The 19917-nt window shown below is 47.0% G+C and overlaps 1 protein-coding gene across 8 annotated transcripts in view; it reads left to right on the plus strand.

The window, feature by feature from the left end:
- Positions 1-19917, plus strand: part of RASSF7 (Ras association domain family member 7) — a 101763-nt gene that overhangs the window by 72625 nt on the left and 9221 nt on the right. For 5 of the 8 annotated variants that reach the window (XM_019485180.2, XM_019485178.2, XM_019485179.2 and 2 more), the window contains one exon: positions 820-4218. In XM_019485180.2, the coding sequence (XP_019340725.2) occupies positions 820-1206 (387 nt within the window). In that variant the 3' untranslated portion in view covers positions 1207-4218. Of the gene's footprint in view, positions 1-819; positions 10322-19917 lie in introns of those variants that run through there. The other 3 variants (XM_019485182.2, XM_019485183.2, XM_059722534.1) reach the window with 3 other exon arrangements.

Consider the following 19917-nt stretch of genomic DNA (forward strand, 5'->3'; position numbering starts at 1 on the left):
CCTTGATATGTTTTAGTCTCAGTCAAGATGAGTCAGTGGTTGGAAGCAGAGCTCAAAATAGGCTACTCTATCCCATGAATGCAAAGGGATCTTGTGGGGAAGTGTGATTCCTATTGGATTCAGTGCAATCCAAAAAGCAAAGGGGGAGGAGTTCTTAAAGACCATAGGACATTGTGGCAGGAAGTAACATGAAAGCTTACAGGAAGGAGGCAGCTGTAATAAGAAATCTGGTAGGTGGGGGGAGGCCAGAATGTCCACTTCTGTCATTCTGGTGGGGTCTTGGAAACTGTCGTGGCCCGGATGAGTCGCCACTGAGAAATAGTGGTTTGGTATGCAGGATCTGGAGACTTTCCCTGGCTCTGCATGTGAGTGCTTTATGTCCCTGCCTGGGTTTCAGTTTTAGGGCAAGAGTGGACAGCAGGTGAGGTTGCTGGGGTGCCCTTCTTAGAAGTACCCTACGAAGTGCTGCATTGAACTCTTCTGCATTGTGGTGGGACCTGGAGCTTCATCCAAGTCAAACATCTGCAGCATTGTGTCCAAGCTGCCCAGTAAAGGGTGTTTGTCTGAACACAGACTTGGCTCCCAGGCAGTGCAGGCTGGTGTTTGCTATGGACAGGAGTGGAGTTATTTGCCACTTTCTGGTAGTCTTGTATTGGGGATTCAGAGGAAGAGGTCGCAGGGTAGAATGAGCCAGAGGGAGAGGTGAGGAGTGGTGCTGGCGGCTTGGACATTTGAGATCCCCTGGAGTGCTATGCTTTCTGCTTGGCAGAAGAGGCACAGCTGTAGAGCTTACCCTGTCCCCCCCCTGTGTTTTTGCAGGCCCAGACCCAAGAACTGGAGGACTTAAATAAGGAGCTGAGGCAATGTAATTTGCAGCAGTTTATTCAGCAGACGGGAGCCACGGTGACTGTTCTGCAGTCCAGGTCTGAGGATGAACCCCAGCTGGAACAAACTAACCACGAACTGCCAGCCCACCAGAGAAACGGAGGTCAGGACGCAGTTTGGAGACTCCATTATTTAACAAGAGGGGGGCTTGCTCTAAGATCTGCTGCTACGCTGGGCCGAAATCCTGCTTTTTTAAAACCTTCCTCCCTCCACTTTAGCTATTGTCTGCCTTCCCAGGACTTCCCTACAAAGTTATCTGTAGCTATGTCATCACCTGCCAGCCACTTCCTATCTGATTCCTTCAATGCTGGCTGTAACTAAGGCACTGAAGCTGGATGGATGCGAGCAAAGTAATTCTGTAGTCATACATACCGAAGAGGGTAACCAGGGCTCATGTTTTCGGGGTCAACACATCAACCACAGGGCTCAGGAATAGATTTCTACTCCTCACCTCCCGGTAGCTAGGTGCAAATCTGCCTTGTGGTCACATTTGCTTACTTATGTTAAAACACTGGGGCCTAGAGTTTGGCTTGCTACCAGGGTACAAAGCCTTTGTACTCCTTTCCTGGAGGGCAGGATGGTTTTTACAGAGCTAATCAGCTGGATTATATCAAACCTCTGTACATTTAAAGCCAGACCTTGACATCCGCATTTAAACACCAGGCTGCTTCTGCTTTAAAAGGTGCTTCTCCCATTGGCCTCAGTGAGGATTGGGCTTGGCTTTCCTGGCTGTTGGGTTACATCTGCTGAGGTGCCAAAATCCATATTTAGGAACCTGAATGTAGGCCCCAGGGTTGAAAAGGTGTCTAGAAGAGGCCTGAGTTGGCAGCTGCAGGCGACTGGATCATGGCCAAGCCTTGCCACTACATTTGCCTTTGAACATGTTACAGAAGCCCAGTTGTGGCTTGTCATCAGAGAAACTAAAGATGGTTGTGCCCTCCTGGTCCCTCTTATCAGTTCCTTGGGAAGGGGTAATTGCTGAGGTGATCACCTGGGGCTTCTCTCATATTCTGTGACTGAGAGGCATGTAGTGTATTCATTCCTCCTTCCCTTTGGTCCCTCTTTCTGAGAGAGCTGAAGAGAGTATCCAGAAAGACTGTGTGGCCATTACTAGTTCTCCTTTGGGTCAGGAGCCTATCTACCTGCATTGGACCTTAGCACCTCAGCTTCCACATGGGCAAGTGCATCTCTGGATGTCAGTAAGTGTATTCATCTGGGCAGAGAAACAACTGGTTGAAAAACGAAGTCACCTTTGGTGACAAACTGTGCTAGTCACCATAGCTAGACAGACTGCAGCATTTCTTCCCCTTTACCACTACCAGCTAGACAAACTGCTAACTGGAAGTGCAGAAGGAAAAGAAATGCAGCACAGTGTCAGTGTTAAACTCACCCTATGCCCTGAACCAGATCCAGCCCATGTGGCTTCTTGTGGGCTGGATCTTGGACCTGAAAGCAGTTGAGCAAGTGGTAGCATTACAGGTGGTGGCAGCAGCCCTGGGGTCTTCATTTGCTACCTGCTGCTGACAGCTGTACCCAGTAGGGACCAGTAACCCCAGATTCTGTGGCAGTCCCCTCCCCTGAATTTCCCAGCCCACCAGGAGCCCCACAGGCTGTAGGGAACAGCTCTGTGGGCTGGATCTAGCCCATAGGCTTTGTGTCTGACACCCCTGCCATACAGCAACACTTAATTGGGAATCAGTTGAAATGACAGCTCTGTAAATATGCAAATATTCCTCTGATCTGCACAGCTTCTCTGATGCCCTCACAGTTGTGTCTGTCTACACTGCTTGGGAATCTGGGCCCTGTAGGTTTTAAACATGTGCCACCAGTCCTACAACCAGACTGGTGTCTCTTAGATGTGGGTTGTGCTGTACCTTGTTTTAGGATCAGTGCGCTCTGCCTCTTTTTACTGGAAACCTGGTGTTACAAGGCAGTGATGGGGCCCTTCATTAAGGCAAATGCTGGTTTTGAAGTAGGAGAGAAGCTTCTTTCCTTGAGTCATCTGGTCTTGGGGGTGGATATCTTCTCCTCTCCCCTGCCCCTCCTAAAAACAACCCTAGGGAAGAAGAGCATGCTTGAGAGAGCTTTTGATTCTAACGCCAAGTGCAGAGGCCTGAACTCAAGGGGATGAAGAGCACTTTGGTGGGTGTGAAGAAAGCTGGAGCGCTCCCAGAGTGTTGTGTGTGGTTGGTAAAGCAAAGAGAAGCACAGGCAGGTGGGGGCCAGGCTGCTGTTCAAAACAGGCAAAGCTCTTTATATAGCTGTCAGATCTGAGAGCAAGTGGTGCGTGGATATCTACATAACTTCCACCATCACTCGCCAGATCTTGGCCAAGGAGCACTGCCACTGACAGATCGTGGGGGTGTCTGGAGCTCCACGTGCTGACTACTCAAATCTGCTCTGTGGGGCAGCTGGAAAACCTGTGCTGACTGCACCCTAAGGGAGAAAACTCCAGACCTATGAGGAACTTTGTCTTGGGTAGAATGGCTGAGATTGCCTAACACCAATGGCTGTGTAAGGGGACAGAGAAGAGCGGGGTAGGGATTATTCCCTGGGATCTGAGCTGACTTGGGTGCAGATGGGGTGGTTGGGGAGGGAGCAGAGGAAGGACAAGTGATGCACGCGTAACAAAGGAGTTGGCCATTCATTCCTCCAATATCAGTTTCCTGCATTAGGAGCTTGGACTTCAAGGCAGCTCTGAGCTAGCTATGTGACGTTTTTGAGTGGGTTAGAGAAGTGACCATCAAGCTCTCCTAAGACGGGGGTCCAAGTAGCTCTTCCTCCACAGAAACCTAAGGGTATGGCTTCACTCCTGTGAACTCAGGGTAGTGTACAGGTACCCATGGCAGAGGTCCCCAAGTGAACAAGACAGAAGCCAAGAGGGGAGCAATAGCAGCATGAAGCTTGCTTGGCACAGATTGCAAAGCCTGTTTGAAATGCTGGTATGTGCCTGGGCAATTGGCCAGTGCTGAACTGTGTGTGGCCCTGGCTACCCTGCTAGTGCTCATGCTCAAAGCTCTTTTGGGGACACCCCCATGAGCATCCATGTGACTGCACCTTAGGGGTGGGGGGAGCCCCTTCTCTTACCCTCTTGTGATTGGGAAGAATTTGTCTCCAGGCCTAGCCCATGCGTCCCTTTTGCTGTGGCCTCCCGGCAGACGGGGCTGGCAGGCTCAGAGAAGGCTTGCAGACCCGGCTCCCACGTGACAACTCATGTGCGAAACATTTCTCGTCCCTAGGCCTTCTCCATCCCAGCACAGACTCGCCTCCCCGGCCAACTGCCAAGCAATTCCTCGGCAATCCACGGAACCTGCAGAACCCGCTGGTGTCCAGCCTGAACCCCGAGGGTGTGTATGTCTGAACTGGCCTCAGCCCCTTGCGATCCTAATGCCCAGTCTTGCCAAGAGCCCCTGCAAAAGGGCGTCTCTTTGCAGTAGGGGCAGCTTTATCACCTGCGTGGAAGAGACCACGTTATGACTCTCAGACCTCTGCGTTTGGGGGCTTTTTTTATTCCTCTCTCGCTCACTCGCTGCTCTCTCTCCTTCTGCTGATATGGGACTGCAGTGAGTAGGCTGCTGTAGAACAACCGAGGCTGGGAGGTCCTGCCATGCCTACCATACGTCATAGTGTGCTCAGGCCCATAAATAATTGTTAACAAGCAGCAGCCAGGGCAGGGGAAGGATGGGAATGGGATGCTGGGAGCTGTTTTTCACTATGGCAGGCCAGGGCTGTGGCATTGTGCAGTATGGTGATGCCTTAAAAGTGTCACGTTGCGTTGCCTGATGTCTGGGCTATTAATAGATGCTGCCAGGAAGAGTGATGCTTATAAGCTGTAGCATCCCCTGGTTTCTGTGGTGCTGCTGGGGAGAAGCTAATTGCTGTGGGAGCCTATTTCTTTACTCTCAGTGGAAGGGCCATCTCTGTTGTTGCAAGCCTGTTGGAATCTCACTTTGCCAGGATGTGGGCAGAGCACAGCAAGCCTCTTGACTAGCAAGGGTGGACATTGTTCTGCCCGGGCAGTCACGCCTGCCAGGCTCTTGGACTGCTATAACGCGTTACACTGCATGAAGGGCTCTTGAATCTCCTTGCCCCTGGGAGTAAGTGCATGAGATGTCCTGCTGATGTTGGTGGAACAGCACCACTGGCAATCCCAACAAAGCGTGGGTAGAGGTCTTGCAGGGAGGGTATCTCTCTTGGTTTGAATGGTTTTCTGCCAGCAACAGGGTCATGGCTGTGCAGAATCACTTGGCTTAGCATTTCTCCCCCTTGGAGGAATGAGCCTCCCAGCATTTTCAACCTGCCTGCAACCTCCTCCAGCTTGTCAGGATCAAGCCTTAAACTAAGCTGAAGTCCTCTATGAACCTGCCTTGGAAGCCACACGTAGAGGAGGCAAAGGGCCACAAATTTCTTGGCCTGTTAGAAACTGCACTTTCTTATTCAAGGCCAATGCCACCAAGGAAGTCATGCTTCTGCCTGCCTACTGCTTCAGCCTGCAAGTCCTGACCCTCTACAGATATGACCAAGGGACAGGTTGCAAGGGTAAGAGGGTCAGGAGCTCTGGAGAAGGCCGAGAATATTCAGTTACAACCACAATTGCACCTCTCTTAGGCAGTTCCCCATGTCCTTCAGCAGGAGGTCCAACCTCCTAGAAGAACCAGTGACGAAGGGAGCTCCTTTTCCTCACCCCACCTCCTTGTTGATGCCGTTCCTTTTCAGGAAGAGCTCTGTAGTCGGTGCTCCTGGACTCTGTATTGCCAGGGGACGGTTTAGATGTGGCATGCCTCCTCCCTGTGTGACACATTTCTTCCACCCTGTCCATTAACTGTGGCTCAGATCCCCTTGAGAAACAGCACTTGGCCTCCCAAGTGGCAATAGACATGCCTCCTCCCACTGTAGAAGCTTTGTGCCATTTTAATGTGTCCATTCTGATATCAGAATAAGCTGTGTTTAAAGAAAACCCCATAAATTAGGGAACAGAAAGGTGACAGAGTTTGGGGGTTCAGCCAAGGAGGGAGAAGAAGCCAAGCAGGGATTTGTATCAAAGAGGTTAAATCCTTTATCATGAAGGGTGCTGAGGCCAGCATTGGAGCCTGGATATTAACAGCAGCATCCTGCCCCAGTACAAATGAAAAGGGAAAGAGCCAAGGTCACTCCTACCTCGCCAGCAGATACAAGGACAGCTATGCACTTGTGGCCCTCTGACACCTTTTTGGGGCTCTATGTGAAGGGGATGGCTTTGCTGTGGCCCCACCACGCATTGTCCTGGTGGGAGCAAAGCACACTTCTCCCCAGACTGAGCAGTCGCTTCTGATTTGCTTGCATTCCTTCAGCGATCCCATGGGATTATGTTTAATCCTTCTATCACTGCTTATGCTGCAGGAGAGTGGGTGCTCGGAGAGGAGACAGCGCAGGGCCATTTAAAGCCACGTGAACCTGTCCACTGACTGCAGGCTTTGGAGAAAACTTTGAGGGGAGATTTGTCTACCCCAGATTTCCTGGTGGCAGAAGTTTGTTCCAGCTTGTCCTGCTGGCAAGGCAGAGGGGGTTTGTCCACCACACCCACTGGGAGATGTTTAAGAAGGGGGTGTTTTGTGCCTTCCTCAGCAACCCCCTTGCAGGCTGGGCATCAAGCTATCTCCAGTATGCATCAGGGACTGGAAACCTGGTTGCTGCCTTGTGTGTGCTTCTGAGCCTAGCCCTGGTGACTCTGCCTGGGCAGACTATGGCACTTGAGTAACAGCCCCAGCTGTGCGGGGCACGTAGGGATGGCTTTGCCCAGATCTGCTGAATAAGGTTTTCCACATCCCAGGTTGTGGCAGCCCTGCCTTTTCCCCAGGACCAACTCGGGGCTACCCCACTAATCGTTACAATTTAAGGTGTGTGTGTGTGTGGGGGGGGGGGGGGTCCATGCCCACTCACTTTTTAACAAAAGCCAGTGAATCATAAAATCATAGAAAATGAGGGTTGTAAGGGACCTCAGGAGGTCATCTAGTCCCAGCACCCTGCTAAAAGTAGGACCATCTCCAATTACATCATCCCAGCCAGGGCTTTGTTGAGCCAGGCCTTAAAAGCCTCAAGGATAGAGACTTCACCACCACTCATGGGAACCCATTCCAGTGCTTCACCACCCTCTTGGTGAGAGAGATTTTCCTAATATCCAACAATTGCTTCTCTGGCTACTGCCCTCCTCTGTCAATTTTTTTTTGGTGCCATTTTTCATGTCACAAGAGGCAATGGAGAGGTAACCCTGGGTTGGTGTCTCCTGTGTTTTAGTATCCAGATACATGCACAGCATATGCTGTGACTGCCTTGGGGACACAGAGAGACTCCATAACACTAGCATCTTCCTGCATAGCCCTCTCTCTGGTGGTACAGCAAGAAGCCTGTGGTATAGCCCAAATGCAGTAAGGAAGAACAAACACCAACTCCTGCCCACAACCATTTCACTAGCTCCCCACAATGTTTTAGTGCGTGTTCCACCACACTCTTAGTTTTGAAGGCTATAATTTAATATCACAACATGCACAGTTGTCACATTCATCTCCTTTTTCAAATACTGACCCACCACGATGGAATCAGTTTATTTCTGTATGTCTTGTAGTCCTGTCAACAAGGCAGAGCACCCGGAGGTCGAAAGGCCCAACCAGTGGAGGACTGATTGCCTTGCGAGTGTAACTATATAAATACAATCATATTCCGTGTGTGTATAGATATATATGTGTATATAGATACACATACACATATATATATATATATATATATATATATATTGTACTCCTTTTTATCATGAATGAATGTCAATGGCCATACAAGTTATTTTTACAGATTAACATTTAAAAAATGCAAATATATCTTATCTGAGTAAAACCACCTGTTTTTATTACTTATTTGTATTTAAAAAAAAAATAAAATGAAGATGCTATGTTTCCAGAGATCCATGTAGCCCTCTTATAAGATGCATCAAGTGATGAAAAAATATTTTTTCTCTGAGCAAATGAAACAGTGGACTGCCTTTGGGGGCTACAAGACTTGTCTGAGTTAAATAAATGAAGAGTATAGTAGGTCTTCAGTGCCATCCTCTGGGGTACACTTTCCAGAGAGCACTACCCATAACTGCTGTTTAGTGAAGGAGCCATATAAATGAGGACTGTATCCTGTATAACATACTGTGATTCCCACCCCCCACCTTGTTAATAATAAAAGAAAAAAAGATAAGAAAATGGAAGTTTATTTTGGAAAGGTATAGAGATGTCTGGGGAAACACTGTATAGCCCTGTGGAAGAAAGATTTGTACAACCTGGAGGGACAAATATTGCTGGTATTTATTTATTTTTGGTCTGGGACAAATTGCGACTAGGAGTATGTTGAAGTTGAACGTAGAGTCAGCAGAAACTTGCCATGGTGCTGGTGGTGACATTGTCTTGCTCTTTGTACATTGTGCCAAGTACATCATCTTCCAACAGTGTCGTTTGCGCAGTAGCAAGGAGTTGAGGTGGAATAGCTGGAGTGACATCTGTTTCTTAAGAAAGCAGAATTCTCATCTTAGGAGTCCCTAATTTCTATTTAACATAGTGGACTGTCCAGGTGATTTTTAAAATGGGTGTACTTAAATGGATGAAGTGTTGATAATTGAATGATAAACTGGCTTCTCTGTTTGTACACCAAGTTTTCAGCAGTCTTAACTACATGGAGCTTAACCCAGTGTGAGAGTCATTTCCCTTCTCTCCCCAGGGCGGTCTGTCTCTCTGTCATAGGGATCAGGTCACTAAATGGCACATCCACCTACTGTGCCACCCAGCTCTGCAAAAGATTCGTCTATACCTGGCTTTCTTAGCTTTGTGATATTCATCTGCCTCTGAGACTGGTTTTGATTATATCTGGATCTTTGTAAGCAAGGGAAAGCGGGGCGGGGACAACACACACCACACATTTGTTCCATGAGTAAAGTCTGTACCATTCTGTCCTAATATTAAGTGCAATATATTTTGTTCCAGTTAACCAGTAGCTTCCACCATTGGCTGTTTCTTTCCTAATAGAGGTGCTGAAAAGAGACCTTTTCAGTAGTTGGGCATTTGCCATCCTTTCACTTCACTTCTCAAGAAAGCCTCTGTACCTCTTAAGTCCCTAAGCTAGCAAGCACATTTATGTTATAAGGTGCTGGCTTACTCAACGTAAGCACACCACAGACTTTGGCTGCTATGACCCTTATATAGACAGGGAAATAACCCTACGATATACCAAGGGAAAGCTGCACTGCTCTCTAGAATGCATTGCTGTTCAGATCCAAGCTGCTGGTTTATTCTTTATGTCCATAAAACATGTCTCAGTTGAAAGGCATGGAACTTTAAAAGCCTCTTGCTGTTTTCCATTTACCATAGTAGCACACATAGGCAGCTTCTGGGGTAGGTACTGCACATACTTATGACATGGTCCCTACCTTAGAGGGCATCTCTCTGCCATTTCCAGGGTGCCACTACCACTCTACGTGCACCAAACCCAGCAATGAAGCAGCCTTGGGTTTCTCCCAAGAATGGAAATGCTCAACAGCAGCAGCCAAGAGGGGTCCTCATTCACCGCTTCATTTCCAGTTTTACCACGTGCAAATTGGGAGTGGTAGCATGGGCCAGGACTCTTTGAGAACACCATGGATATAGTGTAGACATGCCCTGAGAAGCTTGCTGTCCAGTATATCATTGGGCATGGGTGTTAAAACCCCAGATGAGGGAGCCCACAGATTCTGTCCTTTTTTCTTTTCTTTTTTTAATATTTTAATGTGTGCTGCATTACTAAGGTGTATTTACTGTGTTCTCAGTGGTCTCCCTAACTGAAAGGTCCAGCCAGCTCTGAAAACAGAACAACTTTCCCACCTCTTTGTTTTCCCTTTACCAGGTTCTCACCCCCACTGTGTGAGCTGTTTAGGGCTCACTGGTACAAACTTGATGTCACCTAAGCCAGTTTGGTCTGCAGGGTAGCCGAGGCTTCCTGCTCTCAGTGCAAGCCCATCTAAAAACTTTGTCTTGCAGCAGAACAAACTCTTCTCATAGCTGCACATCACAGGATAGTGATACAGGGAGATAGGTACACAATTGGCAACATTTCACGCTGAGCTTTACTTGACGGCCAGTACATTTTTTTTTTTTTTTTTTAATTTTGTCCTGCCATGTCTTTGTTATATTTTGATTGTGAAAAAGAAATGGGAAAGTTGTGGATGGTGTGTGGGGAATGGATTGATGTAGAAGGGTCCTGGGGTCCCGATTTTTGCAGGGGGGAGGGTGGAAGGTTTTATGAACATCCTGTACATTGTATACAAAAGTGTGACTCGACGGCTGTATTCTCTGTAAAAACACACTTTCCACGTATGAATGTATCCTGTGTAATAAATTGTTGTCTGGTTTAAATTTTAAATAAACCTTCAGAAAGGATTTCTGTAAAGTAATTCCCAGTGTGTGTGTTTGTGTGTGTTGACTTCAGATGCTCAGTAGTCACCTTTCTGCTCTTGTTCTCCTTCACACCATATGTCTTCCCCAAATATTTCTGGAGAAGAAGCTTACCAATCCCATAGCTGCCTCCACAAAATTGCTTAATATTTCCCATCTGCTCTCCATTTATTTGAAAAAAAAAAGAAGAAGAAGAACATTTCTGAAGCCTTCTCCATCCTCTCTTATTTGGGTGAGGTCTAGACCAGGGGTCAGCAATGTTTTTAGGCAGAATGCCGGAAACCTTCACAATCTTGACCTGTAAGATGTTGGTGTGCCAAGGGTGGAGGGCAGGGGAGCCACAAGGGGCCCGATCCTTGTTGTGGTAGCACAGCCCCAGCCTCAGTCTGCCCCAGGGCACTTGTGCCAAACAAAATGCTTTCACATGCCATGCTCTGGCACCCATGTTGGGGGCTGCCTATCCCTAGTCTAGACTTCATTGTATTAGGTGCTGTATATAAACCTAAGGAGGGGGATTGCGTCTGTCCCACGAAGCTTGTTCTAAGGATCAGGGTTTTCTGAAGCACCCAAATACAGTAGGAGCACAGATGTGACCAACATTCAATGGGATGGGTTCCAAACACAGTCACCTCTGAAAATCATGCCCTGAAGAAATGAGACTGAAGGGATATACTTAAATTTAAAGGAGTGAAATTGAGCCTGTTATGAAAAGATCTAGCCCCCAGTTACTCGGAGTCTGTGGCTCAGCTGGGAATTCAGATCCCTTGATCCCAGTCCAATGCTTTACCTCTCTATATGCCAATTAAATGTAAACATGCTACAACATTTGCTGAAACTCTCCTGAACACTAGGGCTTTGCGAAATGGCAGCGTTCTGTTTCAACCAGCATTTCGATGAAACAGCGTTTTATTTCAAATTTTGTTTTGATTTGAAACAGCTGTTCCATTTTGTTCTGTCGAAACAGGCTCGAAACAGCGGAACTGTTTCCATGTTTTCCTCATACAATATAATGGGGAAGGACAAAACAGCCTGTAACGTTGTCATTTCTGGTGTGATTTGGATGAAACCTGCAGGATTGGTAGCCCCTTCTGAGGGCATGAAGCCTGCCAAGTTTCAAGGAGATGGGTGCAGAGGGTTTGGGGAAACTGCACCCCAAAGTCTTGAAAGCAAAACTTGTGTCACGTGTATGTGTTAAGCCACAGTGGGGTCAAAACTGTATTCGTGATAGCCCCTGTGGAGGCCACAAAGCCTGCCAAGTTTCAAGGAGATCGGTACAGGGGTTTGGAGGAAACTGTACGTCAAGCTGCAGACAAGCAAAACTCGTGACGTGGGTGACACTGCGTGTGTTAAGGTGCAGCAGGGTGAAAACTGCAGGCCTGCTCGCCCCTGCTGAGGGCATGAAGTCTGCCAGCTTTCAAAGAGATAGGTGCAGGGCTTCTGGGGCCCTGCACCTCCAGCTGCTGACAGGCAAAACTCATGTAATGAGTGCTTGTTACTATGTCTGTCTTGGGGCACAGGGGGTGGGGGTACCTACTGCAGACCTGGCTGCTAGGCCCTGCTGCAGCCACAAAGCCTGCCAGGTGTGGAGGAGATCAGTGCAGGGGGGTTCTGGGGCTCTGCATCCTTAGCTGCTGACAGGCAAAACTCTGTGACCTGGGTGCTTGTGGTAGCTAGCTACTGTGTTACGCAATCAATCATGATTCACTCAGGGACCAGCTTGATACACAGTAGCTAGTGAGGATAATGAGTTAATGAGAAAGGATTAACACCTACAAAACCACAAACTAAGGAGAGGAAAGAATCAATACAGAGCTGGGACCTGCTTCTGCCTCAAGACAGAGACAGTCAGTTGCACAAGCACCCATGTCATGAGTTTTGTCTGTCAGCAGCTAGAGGTGCAGGGCCCAAGAACCCCTGCACCAATCTCCTTGACAGCTGGCAGGTTTTGTGGCCTCAGCAGGGGCGAGCAGGCCTGCAGCTTTGACCCTGCTGCGCCTTAACACACGCAGTGTCACCCATGTCACGAGTTTTGCTTGTCTGCAGCTTGACGTACAGTTTTCTCCAAACCCCTGCACCTATCTCCTTGAAAGTTGGCAGGCTTTGTGGCCTCCACAGGGGCTACCACCCCTGCAGTTTTGATCCCGCTGTGGCTTAACACATACATGTGATGCAAGTTTTGCTCTCAAAACTTTGGGGTGCAGTTTCCCCAAACCCCCTATACTGATCTCCTTGATTCATGGCAGGCTTCATGCCCTCAGAAGGGGCTATCATTCTTGCAAGTTTCATCCAAATCAGGCCACAAATGACAAAAGTTATAGGCTGTTTTGTCCTTCCTCATTATAGCCTATGGGTGAAACGGCAAAATGTTCAACTATATCTGTTCTGTTTCGATTTTGCTGTTTCGACCTTGAAACAGGTCGAAACAGCATCAAAACAAACTGGCGGGGAAATTTTGCACAGCTCTACTGAACACCTGGTGCTTGGCTGCCAGGAATTAGCATATTGGCATTCCTCCTACTATTCCTCCTCCTCTTGAGCTGGAGAATAGAAGCTACTCCAGATGACTCAAGTCTCCAAACTTCGCAGGGTTCACATTACGAAGTTCTGCTGTAAGGCACTATTCCTCTGGCCTTTCCACGTTGTCGGGGGTGTGGGATGTGACACCTGCACCTGACCACTGATTGTCGGCTGCTGAAGGAGCATGTGAGCACATCCCTTCCTATCCTGCTTTGTCTTTTTAGTCCCCAGTTTTGTGTGAATGTTCTACCTCCTGCAAGATTTCCATAATCCAGAACAGTGTCATGTTCTTCCCTTCCCTCCGGAGTAGCTTCTTTCCTTTTCAGCTCTCTTCTCAGTACCTTCAATGTACTTAATCTCCAAGGATGCTACCACTGCATTCACTGGAAGTAGGCTATTGCCTATGAAAATCTATGCCCTTCTGAGCAAGTTAGTCTAAGGTACCACACTAACTTCTGCCTGACTTCAGAGTAACACAGCTAACTACCTCTTCCTGGGCACTTAGTATGACTTGAAGCAAGTAAGTGATGCTTCGTGAAGGAGGGATGAATTCTGGGGCTTTTTCTGTCTATCCCTGACCTGAACCCAGTTTGGCTTTTCAACTGCCAACACTCAGAAACTGTAAACTTAAGATAGTGTTCACTTGACTGTTTTAGAGTAAATAGCCATTTTTACTGATGATCAGCAACTTGCCATTCAGTGACTGAAACCTGAAGTATTTTATTACCAAGCCATTTTTATACTCTTGATGCCTTTTTTTGGATCAGAAACTGCTTTACAAATGCTCACTGACAATCCTTTTCACTGAGAATGTAGCAGTTGCTGGAATAAAATGCAGCAGCTTTTTAGTAATGCATGACAACAATGCACAGTCTTCTTCTAGGACCAGAAGTCAAGAGCACTGTACTTGGTTGCAAACACTGACTAGAGTTAGCAGAATATGATCAGGTCAAATGGAAACATTTAATTCACCAATCAAAACCACTCGCCTTGGTTTTTTTAAATAATTTTTTTCTTCCTCACACATCTGTGTCTGCTCCTCAAGTCTGCTGCTCATCCTTTACTTACAAAGTCTGTAGCAAGCATTGACCACAAAACCCAAGCTCTGTGAATTACCAATTGAGGTCTGAAATCTATAATTGAAAAATTATTTTTGCTGCAGGAGCCCTAGAATCAGCTTCTGCCTGTTGGAAGTAGGAGGCTGTTGTTTAAGTCAGTGATTCACAAACAGAAATCTCATGGGATGCCATGAGATCTTTACAAGTGTGCGGTGGGGTGCTGCAAAATCTTAATGCTGTTAAATGTACAAACACCTAAACTTGATTCACAAGACAAAGCCTGAGATTTCAAATAGTAATCCATAGTGTCAAAAATATCCATAGTGTCAAAACCACCTGCTGCGGTCTTTCTGCGGTCTTTTCAATAGAAGAATTATTGCTCTATTATCTTTCTATAGTTAAAAAATAGGGTGCTCCTAGATTCAGAAAAGTTACCAGGGGTGCATCAAGTCTACTGAGGGCTGCCTTGAGTCTTAACACGTTTGAGAGTCACTGGCTTAAATGCACTGGTCATGCATGGTGCATGAGGAATGAGGTGGAAGAGGGGGAGGAGATTACACTTTTTTTAATCCTTTAGAGAACTTCATGAGTAAACGTTCAATCACAATGTCTGATTGCAAGTAAATAAAATAGTAATCCACTGAAAGAGAAAACCTCATCATGTGGGTAAAAAATAAAAGAAGAAAACATAATCAGCCACATGATTATTTACTGTTGGTTGACTCCTGCTGTTTATCAGACAGTTTATAATGAGCACCTGCAGGTAAAGGCCTGGAATTTTAATTTAATCTTGTCATATCAGATTTTTAGCCATATGGTGGGATTTTTCTCCCCAAACTAATAAATCCATTTTTGCAGTGTTTATTTGCTTTGAAAAGTAACAGGTTAAAATATTTTTTCCCAAATAAAATGTCAATGCATGGTGGGAAGGGGCGCTTTGATAATTTTGTAACACACTGCTTTAATGTGCAGTAGAATAGGCTACTGCGCATTAAAGTGCATGTGTAGACACACCCACTAAGTTGCCCCAAAGTAATGCTGTAAACAACAGACTGCAGGAGTTTACAAATGCAAGGAACTGAATGTCAGTAAAACTGAATTAGAGCAAGGGACTAACTGCTGCAGGTGTCGAGAAAAGCTTTCTGTTAAGCATGGAAGATGCTTTTAGGTCCTTTCTTGCAAAATCAACAGGACCACAAGCCACTTTTTCCCTTGACTGTTTTCTTACAGACACATTGAAGCAAATACCAGCAACCCCGTGCTAACAATCCATCAAGCACAGACAGGAGCTAAGGAAAATCATTTGCTAAGAGGAACCTCAGTCACATCTGAGCAGTCATTATCCTCATGTGACTTTGCTAGGAGTGTGAAAGGGTCCTATAAAATAACCATGCTGCCTCACTGCAGTCTTCTGCAGAGTGCAGTAAAGGGTAGTGCAGGCTTGTCTTGCAAGACAAACAGCAGAAGCCTGCAACCCCAAGGGAGATGATCAGGAAAGCTAAACAAGGACAATTGCATGCCTGGCAAACCTTTGCTCTTCTAAACTGATACACAAGTTCCTTTCCCTGCCTGGGTAGTTTGGGGTCACTCAACCTTAGCTTCTGTTATGGCAAAACCTGAGACATCTTCACTGCTAAAGTCAAGAGCAACCTATTGCCTACTGGAAAACATCCTGCTTGCAAAGGAAATAATCCTCTCAGATAGGGGGAGGGATGAGGCAGAAGCTCCTTCTGTGCAGCTGAGAGTGTTTCTGGAAGTAGTGCAGAAAAGGAAGCCTTCTAGAAACAGCAGAAATTATAGCTTCCTCCTTCAGTGTATAAATTGGTTCAAGGTTTTAGATTTGGCTGCCTGCTGTAGATGACTATCCTCTGTTTTTTTTAAACCCTTAACAAGGAAACTAAGGCCAGAAGACACTACCGTGATCATCTAGGCAGGTATAATACAGGCCACTGGGTTAAACAAAGTCACAAAACAATCTAAGGCATGGTGCCTGGGAACAATCCCAATTCTTAGGACAGTGGCCCTTAAGACATTTTGGCCTCATGGGTCAGATGAATGGCACAGGGCTGATCTACAGGCCAGCTTGGACCTCACACACTGTGGATGGACTACAACTGCTCATTTCCACAATAAGCACAATCCAGCTGTGATTAATTAGGCTAGGGATAGACTTTCAAAAAGCCTGAGCCTGAGTTGATTCGATCTTTGCAGGTTAGTCTAACTGGGCTAGGCTAAACCAGTTTCTAACTGCAGACATCCCAGACATGCAGCCACATGCCTGCAGTGGATCAGGCTAGAAGCTGGGGGGTGGGTGGGGGTGTGGTGCTAAATTAGCTCTCCCTTCCCTTCCACAGTACTGAGCTGAGGGGGGCATAGCACTTTGATTAGGGAGGGGTTCCCCCCCCCTTCTGACCAGCCCAGCAGGCAATTGATAACAGTGTTTATCACCCCATTAAGAAAACAACAGCGGGACATTACCAGCTACCTTTTGATTCTGCTTTTGTCACAGCATGGGCCATAGCTAGCATGTGGTCTGTTAGCTAATACACAGATACCTCTCAGCAAGACAGAGGGGAGGGGGGAATTCCTGCTTAGCAGGGAGTGGTGAGGGGGATCGGGGGAGTAGCCTGCAGTTTGCTAAGCTCCAGCCAGGGAGCAGAAGGGAAGGGCCAGCCTTGCTGTGGAGCAGAGAGCCCCCCCCCCCAGCCCAGAGAGCGTGCCGGGATGCTGGGGGAGTCTGGTTTAACTTAAACCAGCAAGGGGTCTGGGACAGACATTGCATAAACCAGTTTGACCCAAATCAGCTAAGTCTGATACTATGTTCAACCAGGTTTGTCTCAAACCAGTTTCAGCCATTTTCAAACTGGTTTATGTGCACTGAACATCTGTTCTGTTACAGGTTTAAACCAGTTTCTGATCACTTAAACTGGCTTACATGTAATATCTGTCCCTAGCCATAGTGACTGAAAGGCTGGAGCCAGGAGCCTAGTAAGTATAAGGGCAGCCTTCTGTCCATCTCATGAGACAAGGAATTCCCCCATGGTTTGGACTGGGTCTTCAGCAACTGCTACTTGAAACCATGCCTTGTTTCTTCTTCCAAAAGAGGCTGGTCAGGGTTGACCAAAAAGATCCCAGGCTCTGGCTAAATTGTAGTCTTCATCCTACACTGGACCCTGCTCTGCTGTGGTAAACAAGGGGTAAGTAACCCTACAACTGTCGGCTTGGGGCACTCCAGCCTCTGAGGTTGGGGGAGACAGCCCTTTCCAAAGCACAGTTCCTAATGATGATTGACAATGGGCTGGCGCTCCTAAGTCCCTTACATGCATTTGGAAGCCTCCCCACAGGTGTGGAAACAGCATCTCTATTGCTTCTGGCAGAACCCAGCCCTAGGCATGTTTGCTTAACACTGATTTGATCTTTTTTTTTCCCTTCAAGGACTTGAAAACCTGTAGTCTATGCTGTTTTTCACTCCTCTTGGGAGTTAGGTTAAGCATACTCACTGCTGCTTTGCAAGCAAGTAGTATCAAGGTGTAAGTGTGTGGAAGAGTTTATGTGATTAGAACCCAGGTGGCCATAATCCCAGGCCTCTCTGCACACCACCAGACCTGGGTAACCCCATGGAGTGTTTGTTAGGAGGCTTGAAAGTTTCATCGCAGAGCCTTAGCACTTCCCTAAACCTTGCACTCACCTGAGTGTTTGTGAACAGCAGCTGTTTGAATATAATCAGTATTCACCTTCTTGGTGAGTCTCCTGCTGGTCTGCCAGCATATGGTACTTTTTTGCATGCTTGGTTTGGGATTGAGGTGGGGGAGCAGCCTGGGAACTAAAAGCCAAACCGGGATTTGGCTCACATAAGTACCTTTTGAAAAGAGGATGCTATTGGCTACATTCTGCTCACCTTGACTTCACGTGTTTCCACTCATCTCTTCCACGTGGCTGCATAGGCCTAAAATGGGACTTTGTTTAGGCCAATCATTGGAATAAGTCAACGCTTTTCTGAAGTGTGAACTGCGCATAGCTGTAGTAGTTTTTCCGAGCGGATGGGATTAAGTCAGTTTGTGCTCAAGGAACAGATGCGCTGAGTAGGAGCTGTCACATTTCTTTTTTCCCCCATACAAATCTTTAGACCACCCCCTCACCAAGTTCCACATATTCTGACTCTGCTTGAGCAAGCACTTGTGGTCTGATGCAGCCCCAGCACTGAGCAGGAAGTGTGGTTCTTGCACAGGGGTAGCTCTTCTGGTTTATATGCTTACATGCAGGGTTGCTGAAGATGTTGCTTGCTAGATGAAGCTGTTTGCTGTGGACATGCAACCTGGGATGGTTTGGGGGGGGGGGCTTTGCATGTTTCTCACTTCCAAGGGAGAGCTCGGCCTGCTATTTCTAAGTGCAGACCAATCTTGGCAAACAGATTGGTGCTCTCCTGATCAAAAGTGCTGCTTATGTCCAGGTTCTTTGGTAGCCAGGTCTATATTCGGACTCAGAAGGTGCCGCAAGATACTTGCATAAGAGTCCCCCACATGAATGAATATGAACAGCACAGCATGAGAGGTGGCAGGACTTCTAGCAGGTGTAGGTGACTGGTTTAATCAAAGAACTTACTAATCACGATTAGGAGAAAGGACTGCAGAAGTTAGCACCTGCTGAATAACCAGCCAAGGAGATGGATGCTGCTGGCAAACAAATTGCTAGGGTGAGGCATGTGGTGCCACAAAAAGGCAGAAAGCATAGAGTGATATTCTGCAAGCCTTGAGGCTTCTTCTCTTTTTGACTACCTGACACCCAGGTGGGGAGATACAAGATCAGAGCGGTTTGAATTCTCAGCCAAGCATGTTGCTTTGCATAGCTGACTGACTCTTGGCATTCACAAAGGCAAATGTATTACAAAACAAGGGAGCCTTGGGCTGCAGGGTGGACAGAAGCCATAGGCTCTGCAGATACTGCAGGTGAGGCAAATCCCCTCACAAAGGAAAGGGACGTGAGGGAGGAGCTTCAGCTTCTTCCCAAATTAAATATGGGTGGCTTGGTTGCAGCCTTTGCTCCATGTTCTTACAGAGCCCTTGTTTTGAATGGGTCTGTCTGGCCAACCTGGTCCACTCACATCTAATGAGCCTTTTGTAGGGGGAAGACAAACCCTTCTTATGGAATATGCCTCTAATCCATGGCATCACTTCTGCAGTAAAGGAAACAAGACCCCTTCCCACCCCCTACTCCCTCTGCTTCACAGCATAATGTAGCTACAGCAGTAGGAGTCTTGGTTCAGCGTTACGTAGTGACACCCTGGCATGCTAGAAGAGGATTGACAGCACAGGATGCATAGACCCTCAGGTTTCTGCCAGATGCCTGCATCTTGGGCCAGATCGGCACCTACTCGTAGATGGATATTGCTCCATGAAGTTCAGGGAGCAGCACCTGCTTACACTAGTTGAGGATGTGACTGTCTATATCCAAAGTTGGCACCAAACAAGATGTTCCATTGCTTGTATTTTTTCCTTTGCATCTGGTTGCCATAAAGGTAATCATAGCTTAGACTGCTTACTTGGTTGGCAAGCCTGGTGGGTAGTTCTGCAAATTGGCTCAGTCCTGGGATTATCCCAAGTAGTCTCTGCTAATTTCGCTGCCATGTTTTTGTTTTTTACTTTACAGTGGCTTCTCCTATTAGATGCAAGGCTCCTTCAGCTATTTCTGTGTATATTTACATTTGGATTACATCATGCACAAAAGGGACTGTCAATCAATTGCAGGGGAAAAAAAATCTCTACAGGCATGGAAAGTCTATCTCCAGGCTTCTACAATCTGCTGCATTGCTTGAATGGGAGCATTTCTAGCTCTGCTGACAGAGCCGCTAATTCCCAGAATGCAAAATGTTCATGTTCATAACCAAGCAGAGGAGGCAAAAGGGCCAGAATAGTTTACAAAATAAAATAAAATAAATACATTAAAAAAAATCTCTTTAACCATTTAATAGCTGGTGGGAATAGCTAGCAACCTTGTTTAGAGCTGCAGCAGCAGGCATGTAT

The sequence above is a fragment of the Alligator mississippiensis genome, chromosome 2, assembly GCF_030867095.1.
Source record: "Alligator mississippiensis isolate rAllMis1 chromosome 2, rAllMis1, whole genome shotgun sequence".
NCBI classification, from domain to species: domain Eukaryota; kingdom Metazoa; phylum Chordata; order Crocodylia; family Alligatoridae; genus Alligator; species Alligator mississippiensis.